The sequence below is a fragment of the Montipora capricornis genome, chromosome 1 (genome assembly GCF_036669925.1).
Source record: "Montipora capricornis isolate CH-2021 chromosome 1, ASM3666992v2, whole genome shotgun sequence".
In the NCBI taxonomy this organism is placed as follows: domain Eukaryota; kingdom Metazoa; phylum Cnidaria; class Anthozoa; order Scleractinia; family Acroporidae; genus Montipora; species Montipora capricornis.
In genome coordinates this window covers 39,004,324-39,019,082 of record NC_090883.1, presented here as the reverse complement: position 1 = coordinate 39,019,082, position 14,759 = coordinate 39,004,324, and the positions used below count along the sequence as shown (strand labels likewise).

At 39.8% G+C, this 14,759-nt stretch overlaps 1 protein-coding gene across 2 annotated transcripts in view; it reads left to right on the top strand.

The window, feature by feature from the left end:
- LOC138042603 (DNA helicase B-like) overlaps window positions 1-7,381 on the top strand; it is a 17,517-nt gene extending 10,136 nt beyond the window's left edge. For both annotated transcript variants that reach the window (XM_068888563.1, XM_068888556.1), the window contains exons 3-4: window positions 148-1,467; window positions 2,702-7,381. In XM_068888563.1, coding sequence (XP_068744664.1) covers window positions 148-1,467; window positions 2,702-3,913 — 2,532 coding nt within the window. In that variant the 3' untranslated portion in view covers window positions 3,914-7,381. The remainder of the gene's footprint in view (window positions 1-147; window positions 1,468-2,701) is intronic.
- Window positions 7,382-14,759: the final 7,378 nt, after the last annotated feature.

Here is a 14,759-nt window from a genome sequence, read left to right as displayed (position 1 = left end):
TGCATAATTGCATGGAGTGGTGACGAATGATACAATTAATTAGAGGTGAACAATTTCTTTTACAGACATTTCTTACATTTCAGGGGTCTTGGACTAATAACCTGCAAAAGTGGTATTAAATCTATCGTATTTATTTTCGTTCTCTAGGTTTTTGGTGGTGATGCAGACCAGCTTAGAGCAGCAAAAATGATAACCACCAATTCAGTTGTTGTCCTATCTGGAAGAGGCGGCTGTGGTAAGACTCATGTTGTGTCAAGTGTTTTATCACAGGCTCTAAAAGTGAAAAGAGCTCAGCTTGCAGCTGACGGTGAATTTTGTGCCAAACAAGACGAACAACCCTTGGCAGGCTGTTTTAGAAGTTTGACTGGTGTCTCTCATACGGTTTTTCAAGGCTGCACGGGTCCCTTGCCCACCTCCGCCAATAGTTTATCTCCTGAAACCCCACCAAACATTGAGAATTGCTCTCAGAATCCAGATATTTCTCAGCATGAAACTGCGATAACTGACCCTTGTGGCGATGCGGTATTACTAACAGCACCGACTGGCAGAGCAGCTTGTATTTTGGGAAAACGTACCGGCCTTCAGGCATACACGTTACACTCGGTGATTTTTAGTTATCTGCGCTGGCTCAAGGCGGCCAAGAACGGCGAAAGCCAGTCCGCATGGAAATTTTCAGAGGTTAAGCTTCTTGTTTGTGATGAGACTTCACTTGTTTCTGTGAAAACATTTGCGACCCTTATGAACATACTTTCGAAGAAGTGTTCACTGCAGCAAATTGTTTTGCTGGGAGACAAGCACCAGTTGCCGTCCATTGAGCCAGGCAATTTTCTGGGGGACGTTTACAATGCACTCTTGGAGCATGGCTGCAGTGTCATGCTGAGGACAAATCACAGAGCTGAATCTCAACTTATTGCGCAAAATGCTGGGAGGATTTCCTGTCAACAGATGCCTTTCTTTCCAGATGACCCCAAAAGAGGGTTTATTTCTTTCCGCTACCAATCCAAACAAAGTGAGAGTGGAGTTGAATCTGATGACATGGCTGTCACACAAATGGTGCGAGATTTACTAGAAAACAAGATATCCGCTGTGAATTTGCCAGAGCCTGATAAATCTCAATTTATCGCCTTCCGGCGCACAGATTGTTTGAACATCAATGAACTGTGCGCTCGCCATTATAACAAACATTCTATCAAGGACGCCAAAGGGAAGCTGGACTTTCAAGTGGGGGACAAGGTTTGCGTCAAAAAGACCATCGTGTGCTTCGATGTACACTCAAAAGAAGACGTGAAATTCTGTAACGGAGAGATCTTTTTCATTCGGGAAATTATTGACGAGGAGGATAATCGTAACAAGAAAACGACTTACTTAAGTCTGGACAATGGAGAAAAGATCATGAAGATTGACAAGAAGATGTTGTTAAAGGCGAAGCTCTGTCACGCATGGGCGAGGACAATACATACCTTTCAGGTATGAGCTAGTCTTCTACGCATCCTGGTTCAGCGCTAACCTTAGTTATGTCTGATTAAATCCTAGAGCGGTTTTCAAATGACTGTCGAAAGTGATTACACGATTGCGACTGCTACCCTTAGTGATTGGCTTAAAAACCTCGCATCAGTTTTTCAACCATAGAAGCAAAACCAAACCCAATTGCGACTTGCACACGCGCATTTTCCCGCGCTTTGAGCAAGGCACATGTAATTTTTTCCAATCCTGATTGGCTCATCGCGCTGTACGCGCCACTTGTGATTGGTAAGAGTAATTGACCTTTCGCGATTTCTGACGGCATCTTGGTTGGGGGGCAAACGCGGCTTAACTTACAGTGAATGTATGGGATTTTGGCCAAATTCAAACCTTTATAGCTCCGCTGCAAAAAGGCAGATTTCGACAATTTAAAAATATTTTAGTCGCTTTATTCATATCATTCAGGAACAACGTCTGAAAATTGGATATTAGGAATCTCCTCATGTCGCTTTAAATTTCGCGGGAATTTCCATAATTTTGTTTACAAGGGTTTATATGAAATGTACAAATTTCGTTTACGGTCGTTATAGCTTGATTCTGATCGTCATGCTTCATGAAAATAATCTCAAAAGAAGTGCTTTTTGAGAGGTATTCTCGCTATCCACAATCGTCAGACCTTAAAGGATTTATAATGGATCGAAGTCGGCAAAATTCCCATACATTCACTGTAATTTAAGCCTTGTTTGCCCCTCAACCAATGTGGCTTCAGAAACCGTGAAAAGGTCTATTATTTTGGTTTTGGTTTAACGACAGTGAATAGAAATCCGCTGTATAAGTTGCCGTAGTATTTATAGCGGATGGGCTCCAGCCCTGCTTTGAACAACTCGAGCTCCATTTTTAATGACATCTGCAAATGGTCAGACTCCGTGGTCTATGATATGGACTTGAAGTCGTAGTCCTCGTCTCTCAAAACTGTTGTGGTAAGTTGAAGCGGCTGACGTGAATTGCAGTCCCGCTTGTGTGGTACTCTAAGATATTCCCTCAGATTTGTATGGGTGTGTTTGTCACCATTTTTGTTGACATGCCTTTTAATCTAGAGGGGAAAATGTCCCATTTTGTTCAAAATGAACTAGTGTAGTGTAGTAGTGGGGTTTCTGGCTGCACACGCATGCTTTTCACTGTCTATATTTTGCTGAGACCTTTTAACTCTGCTTTTTGCCATTTCGTTTTTCTCTCTTAGGGTTCTGAGATCGACACTGTTGTGTACGTTGTTGGAAGTCCGATATATCAAAGTTGCCAGCACGTATACACGGCCATTACTCGCGGTATTCGTCAGGTTATAGTCATCAACGACCCCAAACACTTAGAACAAGCCGTGAGGACGAAGCCATTCGCACGAAAAACCAGGCTGCATCGATATCTTGCTGAAGATTTGCGAAAACCTGTTTGTGACGACCCAGAGGAAGATGCTGGGGAAGGTACCTGCTCTACAGACTTGGAGAAAACAAGCGCTGATGCTGGTGTGTTTTTGACCCAGACTCCCGACCTTGCTCACTCTTCTTGTGGGTTCCAAACTGCCAGCCAGTTACTCTGCAGTGGTGCCTATTGCGAAGCACTCCGTTTCAACCAAAGCCAAGAGTTGTTTGAGTCTCCGCAAAGTGCCGCAAATGCCAGTGATACTTGGGAAGATGCGTTCAAAGATGACAACGACGACGAGATTCTTGCGTGGGCTTTTGAAGCAGAGTCACATGTCCAGCCACTTCCCTCGAAGCGTCAATGCTCATCGTCACCGCACGATAGAGGACTTGGCAGCGCAGGTACAGCCGGGGATTTTTACATCTCACGAAGTAATTTGAAGACAAAAAAAGAGAAACGAGACGAAGCGGATTACCCTGGAGAAGGCGCATCAGATTCTCTTATTGAAGGCTCCGGCACTCGCGGGTTAGTAAGTTCTGGTAATTTAGTCGGTGCGAGAGTCATGAGCGACAAAACTCGCGTACCGCTGAGTGACTCCTGCAATCAGTTCTTTGGATGTCTAAGTTTCTTGGCCCATAATGCAACAGGTTCTTCTCGCTCTTCGGTCAATCAGTGGTCTCCATTGACAGACAGTGCAAATCCTGCTGGATGCATCAGCCCGAAGAGTTGTCTCAAGATGCCCCCGGCATGTTTTACCTTCCCGACGCCGCCACAGACCCCAACTAGTACTAAAAGGACGCCCGCCGGGTCAGCAAAATATCAGTTCAACAGCGTCCCTAGAAAAAGCAATCCTCCAAGAGCATCCCCTGTTCGGAAATATGGAGGCAGTCCTTCTAAAGGCAGACGGAAATCATTTACAGCGCAGTACGACTCTATGTGTAGTTTATGCAGGGGTCCAATTTATGCTAAACGCGATGAGATAACTCACTTGGAGAATGGCACCACAATGTCTTGGGTGCATCAAAATTGTGTTTAGTCTGAATGAGAATTCCAGTACCTACCACCAAATTGGGAAAAAATAGTGCGCTTTTCAATTGCGTCCAGCAAACCAGAAACGAAAGCGAAAGTAAATTATTTTGGTCGATCACAACAGACGTATAAAATAAAATAGAGCATCTTCGACGTGTAGCGAACTGAAATTCACTAAGCCGGCGCTAAGCTCGGGAAAACGCATGTTCATTGCTTGAAAAGGTGGGGCGAGATTGTTTGGTCAATAATTTGGTGACTGTTTTGGTTTTGCATTGCTGCGCTTAACGATTTGCCAAAAAATCTCGCACCACACACTCAGTCAATAGCCTTTTTCACGGTTAGTTTTTCTTATTTGCATTGCAATGTAATCTAGCATGCATATGAGGCAATTTCGGGCTATTTTGTAGTTTTAACCCGAAATTGCCTCGCACCCACGTTAGATTACATTGCAATGCAAATGAGAAAAACTAACCGTGAAAAGGGCTATTAGATGCAAAAGCAAAGCAACAGAGCGTTTCCGATTTATTAATACATGTATGTTTGATATCGAAAGAAAATTGAATAAACATGTTGACACGCTTATTCCTTTGTGTTATTCTCTCAATGTCAAGCTGAGTATTAGTATGTCGGAATTGGTCTATTGTGACTTGCTCACGCGCGTTTTCGCGCGATTAATTAAGCGCCGTCCTTAACGCTATGATTGGCTAATTTGATTGTCTGCTGCTTCTGTTGTTATTGGCCAAAAAATTTACTTTGTTTCTGGTTTTACTCTTTTTTTGGGGGGGCGGGGGGTGGGGGGGAGGCAGTGCTATAAAGTAAGTTGGGAATTACGGTAAATATTTAGTGAATGAAACCTTTCAGGCAGATACATGCAACGCTTGAGGTTAGGGTGTGTACTAAGTTTCTATGACAAAAAGAACCCTACAGCCGAGGGTATTAAAATACATTTGAGATTTGATTTGTTTTTATATCTGAGCATTTTATACATTAACTTAGTGTTTTGATGCACATTTTAATTCTTCAGTGAAATGAATTTATTTTTGTCTCGGTTATGGTCATCGTGTTGGGCTGAGGCCTTATGCGTCCCATGGCGCAAAAAGGACTGATGATGGTCATCGTGTTAATGTGAAGTCTTCTTCACATCTCATTCACTGCCACATCTACCACACCACTTCTAGCACACAACAGTGTTTATAGATGGTTTCATAACGTGATGAGACCGCCATGTTGGTGCACAAAACAATAGCGAATAATGGATCACGTTTTGCATAATAATAGAGTCAAATTCCCAAAAGACTCTTTTCTGTATGGTTCTGTGGACCAACATTGCCACTGTGACGTCAGGTAAAGTGCATCAATACATAGCAAAGTGACTAATTCGGTTGTATTAGTTAAACATGATTGACCCGGATTTAATGTAGACGTAATTTGTTCGTTTAGGAAAGATGAGATACCACCTTTAATCCCAGGGCCTTTTTTGTTTAAATAGAATTGCGCAGCTGGGCTGGCAGCCTGCTAAAAAAAACAGTAAAAGTAAGAATAGATAACAATACAAATCGGTTCTTAAGGAAGAACTAACGTCCGAAATGCAAGCAGGTGTCAACTTGACGCAACTTGGGATCAAATCTCAGCTCCCGGGGAATTAGCGTGGTTTGATATGAGTCGTCTACCCGCGTTGGACAGGTTATTTGCAACAGCTCGTCAGGTGACCTCCTTTTCGTAAATGAGTTACTCGACCAGTTTCAATATATTATTTTCGCAGAAACGAAAAAGGTTTATAACCTCATATCGTTTAAGAAGTTATTATTGACGTTAGAAATTAGATTTTGTATGGGTGGAAGGCGCTTTGCCCTCCAGTCGCGCTCCAATGATTTGAATGCAAATCCTTGCATTCTTTCAAACCGCTGTTAATTTTTTCCCTTGCGGCTTGGAAGTCCGAAAATTTCGGTCCTTTTTAATTTACCTTCGCCTATCCTACCTCTAATAAGTATAAGCATTTTGGCTAAGAGAAACATTGATAACTACACAGTTTACCAATTATTGGTCTTGTGACCAATCGTTGCAAATAGCCTATAGCCACGCAATACATGCTTCTGCTAATGACGTGACAAGGGCACATCGAGCAATTAAAAAGATTATTCAATTGAATGATATTTTTCGAGATTCAATAATTTAGACCCATTGATTATTGAATGATTTAAGGTCAAGCAGCAGTGCACTACTAGGAAAAATCACAAGGTTATAATAGTTTGCCACAAAATATCATGGATTTTAAGAGAACTTCGGTTGGGACTACCCTGAAAACTGGAGTTTGATTGACATAGAAGAACAAGGGGTGTTTGATTTCTTTGAGATCAAGTGGCCGAGTTTCAAGTTCACCATAAAGGACGCACTTTTCGCGGGTCTCTAGTCTAAATCTAAAGTACATTCTTCAAAAACGTGAGCATTGAAAGTGCTATCTTCAAAAGTAAACAATAGACCAATTCGGCTAACTCAATGTTGTACCCAATTCAAATCTCTCGGGGTTAAGATTCTTTGTGTGTTGAATTTGCATGACAATGAAGCATTCACATTTAAATGATATGGAAATTCTTGGAACAAAACGTTTTACTCCCGGAGGATTTGAATTGGGTACAACATTGAGTTAGCCGAATTGGTCTATTGAATTTAAAGTAAACACATGAATTTTGATTAAAGAATTATACGTAAAGACTATAGAAGTTCCAGTCGCGGTGAATTCTGTTATCTGGTTAGTTTTTGTTCTTGTTGGGCAAGTTTGTTCATGAAGTCCCTCGAAGGTTATCCGCAGTCATTTCATAACGGTGAATAAGTTCATTGCTTCATACTTCTGCATGAGAACGAAATTCGCATAGTAACCTGCTTAAATTGAAACGCATCTCATTCCCAAGATTAAAGAGCAAAGAGAGTTTCATTTGTTGTAAAATCACTCTGCAGTGAAATGGCAAGCCTCAGCTTAGTAAAATGACAAGCAAGTCAGGTGTATGGGATGTGGCGTCTCGTTTATTGATCAGACAGATGTAACATTAATTTTGTTAATTGTCGAAAGTATTGTGACAGCTTTCATTTTGCCCTTCTATCCTTATAAAAGGCTGCTTTTCACTAGTGTAGGCGGAATCAAACTCGTTACAGCGCTCACGACCAAACGGAGGCGTAAACGTAGTCATAAGGTCAATGGAATGAAGTTCTGCACTTTCCCGACAACGTCGCTAACGATCTCGTTCTATATCTTCTAGGGATCTAGATCTAGGGCGTTTAACCACTGTATCGATGGGACGACTTAAACACTACGCTTGTTCTTTAAAACTGTTTAACTGGTGAACACAACATTGTACACAGGTTGACCTCCCTCTGTTGGTGTAGTTCCTATCGAACTAGAGAAGAAATACTGAGGAATATTATGGTGGCTAAGATTTGCTCGAAAATAAAGTTTAAAAGCAAATAATTCAATGAAACATCAAACGAGATGTCAACTGAGTCCTGCGTCATGTATTTTTGTCGTTCCAAGCTGTTTTAGGCCTTTTTTTTTGGGAGATCTTTCCTCGACCGCCGGCTGGACAGTAAATAAAACTAGACCCTCCGTGAGGGTACACTGGGTTGCCTGTGGTACGTGCACCGTTCCAGACAATTTTTTCAAGTTGGGGGGTCATTAAGACCATATAAGGGGCCACCCAGAAGTCATACCAGCAGAGGCCCTTTGGCTCACAGGTTCTCACACGTTCGTACGACGAAAAAAATCTATCCTTGCGTAATATGTAGCTCTAACAGTGCACGATATTGTTTTGGTATTGTCTATCATTGTAGTGCCATGGTAGTAGCCTTGGGTAAATAGCCTGAGAAGACATGTGGTTACTAGCAAAGTACTGAACCCAGAAAGATTGAAGAAAATAAATGGGAAGTGAGAAACATTGGCTTCTGGGCTGACATGTTGATAAACTTCTTTTCACCACAAGTTTAAGCGTGCCCTCTGAGCATCTGACAGCTTTGTAATACTAAAGATTACTAAAGTTATTCCCTCTCCGGCGGGATTAGTGTCTGGATGGGTGACCAAAAACATATACGCCTTCGTAAAACAGAAGCATTGGACCGAAAGTACTATTAACGCTAACAAATGCGAACTTAGCAAGGTACAGATTTTGTTAGCTTGCTTTATGCAAAAACAAATATTGATGCAAAAGTAAATAAATATTGATACACAGTTTTTGGAAAGAGCAGAAGGAAGTTTCCAGGACGGTCGCTCAAGAATAACATATGTACGACATGAAAACAACATTAATTTTGAACCGTGAATATAGAATACAAACAGTTACGATCAGCGACAAACATTTTGGGAGATTTTTGCTACGTTCAATTTTGTTATTGTACGTTTTGGCTGCGCAAATAAATCGCAAAATCGAAAGAGACATCGCCGGAATTCAGCGGGCGCCGTGATTACTAGTAAGTTACCGCGGAATGTTTACTTGCCAAACAGGGAAGCACCTGTGTCAAATGATGGCAAGATACCGGGTTTTCGTAAGTTTCTTTTTCTGTCAAGTGTTATAAAGTTTGACAATAAATGAGCGAATTCAAAACAAAGATCACAATCGCCCACCATTGTTTCTGCAAAGTCAAAAATTTACTCTCCAAGACGAGGTTATTTATCACCAGGTAATTCCATCATTTTGGAAATAGCAGCTACTTTATTATTCACCGGCGTCACAATTTTTTGCTGATTTTGGGGCTCACTTTGTTGAAACTCAAGCACGCTTCCAACAGACCTGTTTATTTTCATGAAACCTTTCCTGCTTACAGAGTTATACTAAAAATATTCTCCCGTATCACGTTTCAACCTTAAGCTCGAGGTTAGGGTTATCATGTTGTTATCAACATGATATTATAATTCAAAAAGGCAGAAAATATCACAGAATCCTTTTCCAGCGAAACATTTTATTGAAACAAACAACATAAGATGCACTAAAACGCCATTCGCGTTGCAATGACTTTCCATTGCTGGTTAACGAGAATAACAAACTCACGAGGCAGAATGTATATCTATATTTAATTAAGTTAGCACAACACAAAAACGCTAACCTCATTTTGACACGAAAATGCTTTACTATTGCCATAAAAACTATCCAGTTAAGCTTGCATATTATAAAACATGATGAATTCATAAAGGCCACCTTTTCCAGCGAACAATTTTTTGAAACAAACAACATATTTGCTCTTAGAGGCGAAAACCTCTTCCTATTTCATTGCGTGCGTGAAGACAAGAAACTCAATCGTGTCAAATTACCATGTACTTCAGGTTCAAACCCTTTCCTGAAGAACATTTTCCTTGAATAACAAGAAAATGCTTTACTATTGCCATAAAAACTATCCAGCACACATATCATAAAACATGATGAATTCATAAAGGCCACCTTTTCCAGCGAACAATTTTTTGAAACAAACAACATATTTGCTATTATTGCGTGCGTGAAGAGAAAAAACTCAATCGTGTCAAATATGCGCAATATTACAACAAACTAAAATTTCAGGAACAAACCGTTTCCATGAAGAACCTTTTCCTTGAATAATGAAGCACAATGTTTTTACCTGAAGACTGTGCAGGGTTGATCACAGATCCACTTAAGGTGTTCGATTCGTTCTCTGTCTTTGTTGAACCCATAAGTTACCAGAGAATTTTCCATTTGGTTTCAGTGTTCTACATAACAGCAAATTGGTAAATATTATTTTAGAAATGCAGCTCACTTTGATTTCTGCTCGACGGGCGACAGATTGTTATCGAAGTCCATTACTCGTCGCTTTTGAGATTCCAGGTGTTGGTTTTCACCGCCTGCCTATATTTTGTTTAAGGATCCAGTAAAATGCCATTCGCGTTAAATGACTTTCGACGCCATTGCAGGCTAAGTTAATGATTGTACTGTGTCCACCAGAGAAATCTACGCAGTTCCACTACCCTCTCGATCCTAAGAAAATACGCGCAGAAGGCTCTATGCACAAAGATACCACTTACCAGGGGAGTGACAGGCAAGACTTTTACCGACACGGAAGAAAAAAAAAATAACACCGAACAAATGCCATCCATTTTTAGACTGGGATTGCCATACGGCAACCCAGTAATAGGTCCGCAAAGCGTACATGTGGCTACTGCTGTTCAGCTACAAAAAAGGGCTACATATACAATTCTTTTAAAGCACTTTGTCCATCTATCTCTCCAAAGAAAACTGGAAAGATAGCACATTCCTTTGCCGAAAAGGAGTGGAGTTATCATAATGATAATACCAAAATCGTACTATCTTATCAAAAGAAGTCAGAAAATACAAGCGGTCAAGTTGTTCTTCATTTAGGCTGGTTAAAGAAATTAACGACGATGTTTCTTTGGGGTCCTCTTTCACGAGCGATCACTTCTGTTGAGCATTGAATAGACGAGTTCACGTTCTTCAGTGCATCGTGGGTAATCAGGGCAAGATGGAGAGAAACTAAAATGTTTGTATAGAAGTTGAAAACGATGAAAAGTATTAATGATGTGCAATGTTAGGCACTTTTATTTTGCAAAACAGAAGATATGCGCTCAAAGGTGCGGTTTAATAAAGTTGAAGACAATGGCTGTCGTAGAAATTAAGCTGTTTCCCTTCTAGCAGAGGTCTCTTTTCTTTTGCGTTCGCTGGGCTGACGAGTACGGGAAGAGAAACCTCTGCGCATGCGTGGAAACTCACTTTTATCCGAACACGTTTGAAACTGCATGCCCCATGCTATGTTTGCGGACTGTGACCTCAGCCCACTTCGTCCCGCGCATTCCTTTACAGTAATTCCGCTGTCGTTAATTGAGCCCACACAACAGGAATTATCACTTGAGGATTCGGTCGCTAAGTAACCGTCGCGCATGCTCAACACAGTGAGTTTCGACCCATGGCAGAGGTCTCTTTTCCCTTACTCATCAGCCCAGCGAACGCAAAAGGACAGACACCTCTGCTAGAAAAGGAAGCAAGCTGTTTTCAACCCAACGCATTATCCGATCAAGAGATCCCTTGGTTAGTTGTATGCTTATTTAAAGGAATACAAATTTGAGATGTACAAGATCATTATAAGTTATGTAATGTTTAAAAACAAGCAGCAGTGTTTTAACGGGTTTAAAAACACAGGATCCTGAGGAAGTGTTCGAACAAGTTCGATTGCTTGATTTTTGAAATGTTCTTTATCGGGGCCCTTAAGCCAAAATTAAACAGAGTGATTCCATCCGCGCAAAGCTCTTTGCTTAACACTTCTTCATTCTCTTCACCTCTTATTTGCACTTCATTTTTGCGTTCTGTTATTTCTTATTGTTCGTTTGTAAATATTTTAGCTTTTTTCCTTTTATTCCATTGTTTCAGAAATTGTATATAATATGCAGAATTTTTATCCATGAACTTGAACTTGAACTTGAAATGATCGTAGAACGGTCGAAATGTCGTTCTTCTTTCTTATCACTTGTTTTTATAACCAAAGTATTTACAACAGTTAAAGTCTGTAATAATTCATTCCAAAGCCGACTGGCTCTGTATACGAAAGGCCTCTGGCCAGAAGCTGTTCTGAACAGCAGGACATCCAACTTGTTTCTATATCTAGTATGAACAGAGTGGACATCAGCTCTGATAACGAATTTGCTGCACAGATATGCTGGGGCTAGTCCGTGCAAACATTTTAATGCCATTAAAGTGTTCAAGTTGCCGAACAAATGGCAACCAATTGAGTTGCTTTAATATAAAGGTGATGTGGTCAAATTTTCTTGCCCCTAGCTGCAAAGTTATGCACATTCTGAAGCAGAGTAATATTTTTCTTCGTTGTACCGGCTCAAACTGACAAACAGTAAAACATTTTCCTAAAAACCAGAGAATTTATGGTTAGGGTTTAGGGTTATGTTTCACTTGATTTATTTGACACAACCCACTATACACTTGGACACTGCATCAGTCACGTGAATTGAACAAACTTCCAAACCCACTTAGACTAGAGAACGATTTAAAATCTTTCAAAAGAACAAAACTTAAGACATTCTTTTTTTTAAAATCTTGTTTATTTTCTTACTTTCTTCAATATACAATTAATTTACTTCTTACCACTGTAAATATAATCATAACTAGACGCGCCATGAGCCTACACTTGGTTGGCTGTGGTAGGTGTTACACAAAAACAGAAGGTACTGAGTCGGGTGGTATTGAACTGCAGCGTTCCAGTTAATTTTTTTGAGTGAGGGGTCATTAAAGGGGCTAGCTCACGCGATTTTAGGCAATTTCAGCACTAATCGAACGGTCGTAGAATTAACTAAAATATCAAAATAACTGTTCAAAACTATAGAAGAACTCTAACAAAACACAGGGAAGCCAAGAAGGGACATGGATGGACAAAACTGGAAAGGATTGAAATGGATTGAATTTGGGTAAATTTGAAAAACGTCGGCCCACCTTTTTTCAAATTTATATCAGGCTATATGACAATGTCATTTACGCAGCTGGAAAATCATTCTCAGTTGTTATATGGTCGTGATTTTGCAAATGAAAGGATCTTGCTCTGCCAATTTGACGTTTAGAGCTCATAATTAACAAAATTAAACAAAATTACCTAAAATAGCGTGACCTAGCCCCTTTAAGACCATTGGAGGGGTCACCCAGACGTCGTGCCAGCATGTTCACGCGTTTAATTATTTTGTAATGTCCCGTCCCATTTTGAGGCCTTTAAGTTTTTTAAGCTTTGGTAATAAATTCAGTTTAAAGATTACTAAACATATTCTTGAGTAAAACTCACTCGTTTCTTTTTTAAATATCGTGGTTTTTCGGATACAAGGCGCACTCAGTTATAAGACGCACCTTTAAGTTTCAAACTTGATGGCATTTACGTCAGAAACTGAAAATCTCAACAAAAGACTCCGTTATAAGACGCATCTCAAATAGAGGAATTTGGTTCAACTCATTGCTAGTTATGCCGCCTCAACTGAAGATTGTACTGTAAGTCAAGAACAGAATTAAGAGAAAAGCCTTTAAATTCTGCTGTTATTGGTACTTTCTAGCGGGTGTTTTTCTTGTACAACGCTAAGAATTGAAGACCATCATCATGACCGTTGGCGTAAGGCCACCATTTTGGAATCGCAGTAAGGAGAAGAGTGGGACGAGCTTAACGTCATCCCTGCACGAGTTTTGTTGCAAGAGGACACTCGGCTATAAGACGCACCTTGAGTTTAGATCATGTTTGGGGCCAACAAGCAATTTCTTTGAGAAAAAATGCTGCGCCTTATAACAGAATAACTATGGTAGTCTGCAAAAAAATTAACTGCAAATTGCTCTGATAGACGTTTCCCTGCACGTCATGCAGTTGCACTAAGTAAACGTTCATTGTACACACTAAGGAAGGACTGACGATGTTATATCCGCTTGATAATTCCTCTACTTTTCGGTCTAATCTGATGCCAGGTCAAAAAATTCTTCCACTTTACGTTTGCACCAGAAAGTACCATAAAAGCCAGAGTTAACAGTAAAAGACAAACCAAAAGACAGATGAAGAAAAAAGTAACATAGTTTTTATATATAACTCTGAATCGAATTATAATCGAAAGACCAATGACAGTAGATCGTAAAAACACGAAAATTTCTGCAGTCTCTGACTTCTATGAATGAAGGGAAAGGTCATGATCATCTGTCAAAAGGAAGAACTTGATCACGTGCTAGGCAACCATACAGGTGGACGTAATCACCTTGTGTCAACTGAACTGTGATGAACTACGGGAAAGAATGTTAATCGTTCGTCGTTTTCAGAGTAAAACAACATACTTTTTAGCTAAGAAAATTCCGTCTTTGGTTTTTTCATTTTGTTGTAATATTTAACTGAATATTTACATTACATCTGTCAGGTCAGGAAGCCTTCTTTGTCGGGTTCCTGAGAAACGCATCTATTTTGACTTCAGGGAGAACTATTTACACAATCATGAGGTTGAGCGGCCAATCAAAACAGAGTTTGTAATTGAAAATCTAAATATCTTTGAGATACTAAAACAGACTTGCGATAATTCGCAAAGCACAAGCCGAGAAGCACAAAAGCAAAAGAAATGGTTAATAAATATGAAGTTTCGTACTATCTGAATGTTTTTGGGTTAGATTAAACCAATATATTGTTGAAAGATCTTTCGTGTTAAAGGACCTATGTCACGCAAATGATGTAATTTTATGGCACTCAAAATTTGCAAAAAGAATGAGTAATGTAAACATTCTTCGCACTGATAAGTCGTAGAAATAAATTTATTGGATTAACCAGGAACTTAAAGAAATATTGTTGGCTTCCCAAATAAACTTCATTTCACACTAAAATGACAAAACAGATCTTTTTCTGACGTTAAGAACTTGGCTACCTATTAATCCTTTGTCAGAAAGAAAAGCTCGAATATTACACAACATGATGAATTCAAAAAGGAAAATCTCGCAAAAACCTTTTTTCCAGCGAAAGATTTATTGAAACAAACAACATATTTGCCATTAGAGGCAAAAAACCTTCCTATTTCATTGTGTGCATGAAGACAAGAAACGCAATCGTGTCAAATTACCACACGCAACAAAATAAATTTCAGGATCAGACCCTTTCATGAAGAACCCTTTCTTTGAATAATGAAGCAAAAAATAGACAACAGGATCTCTTTCAAATAATTCTTGGCTGTCACATTTCCAAATAGTTTTTTTACCTGAAGACTGTGCAGAGTTGGGAACAAAATAAATATAACAAGAATTAGTGAAATTTCCAATTGTTACTGGAAGACTGTGCGGAGTTGAGTACAAATAAATACAAACAGCCAAACTATAGAGATCACAGATCCATGTAAGGTGTTCGAT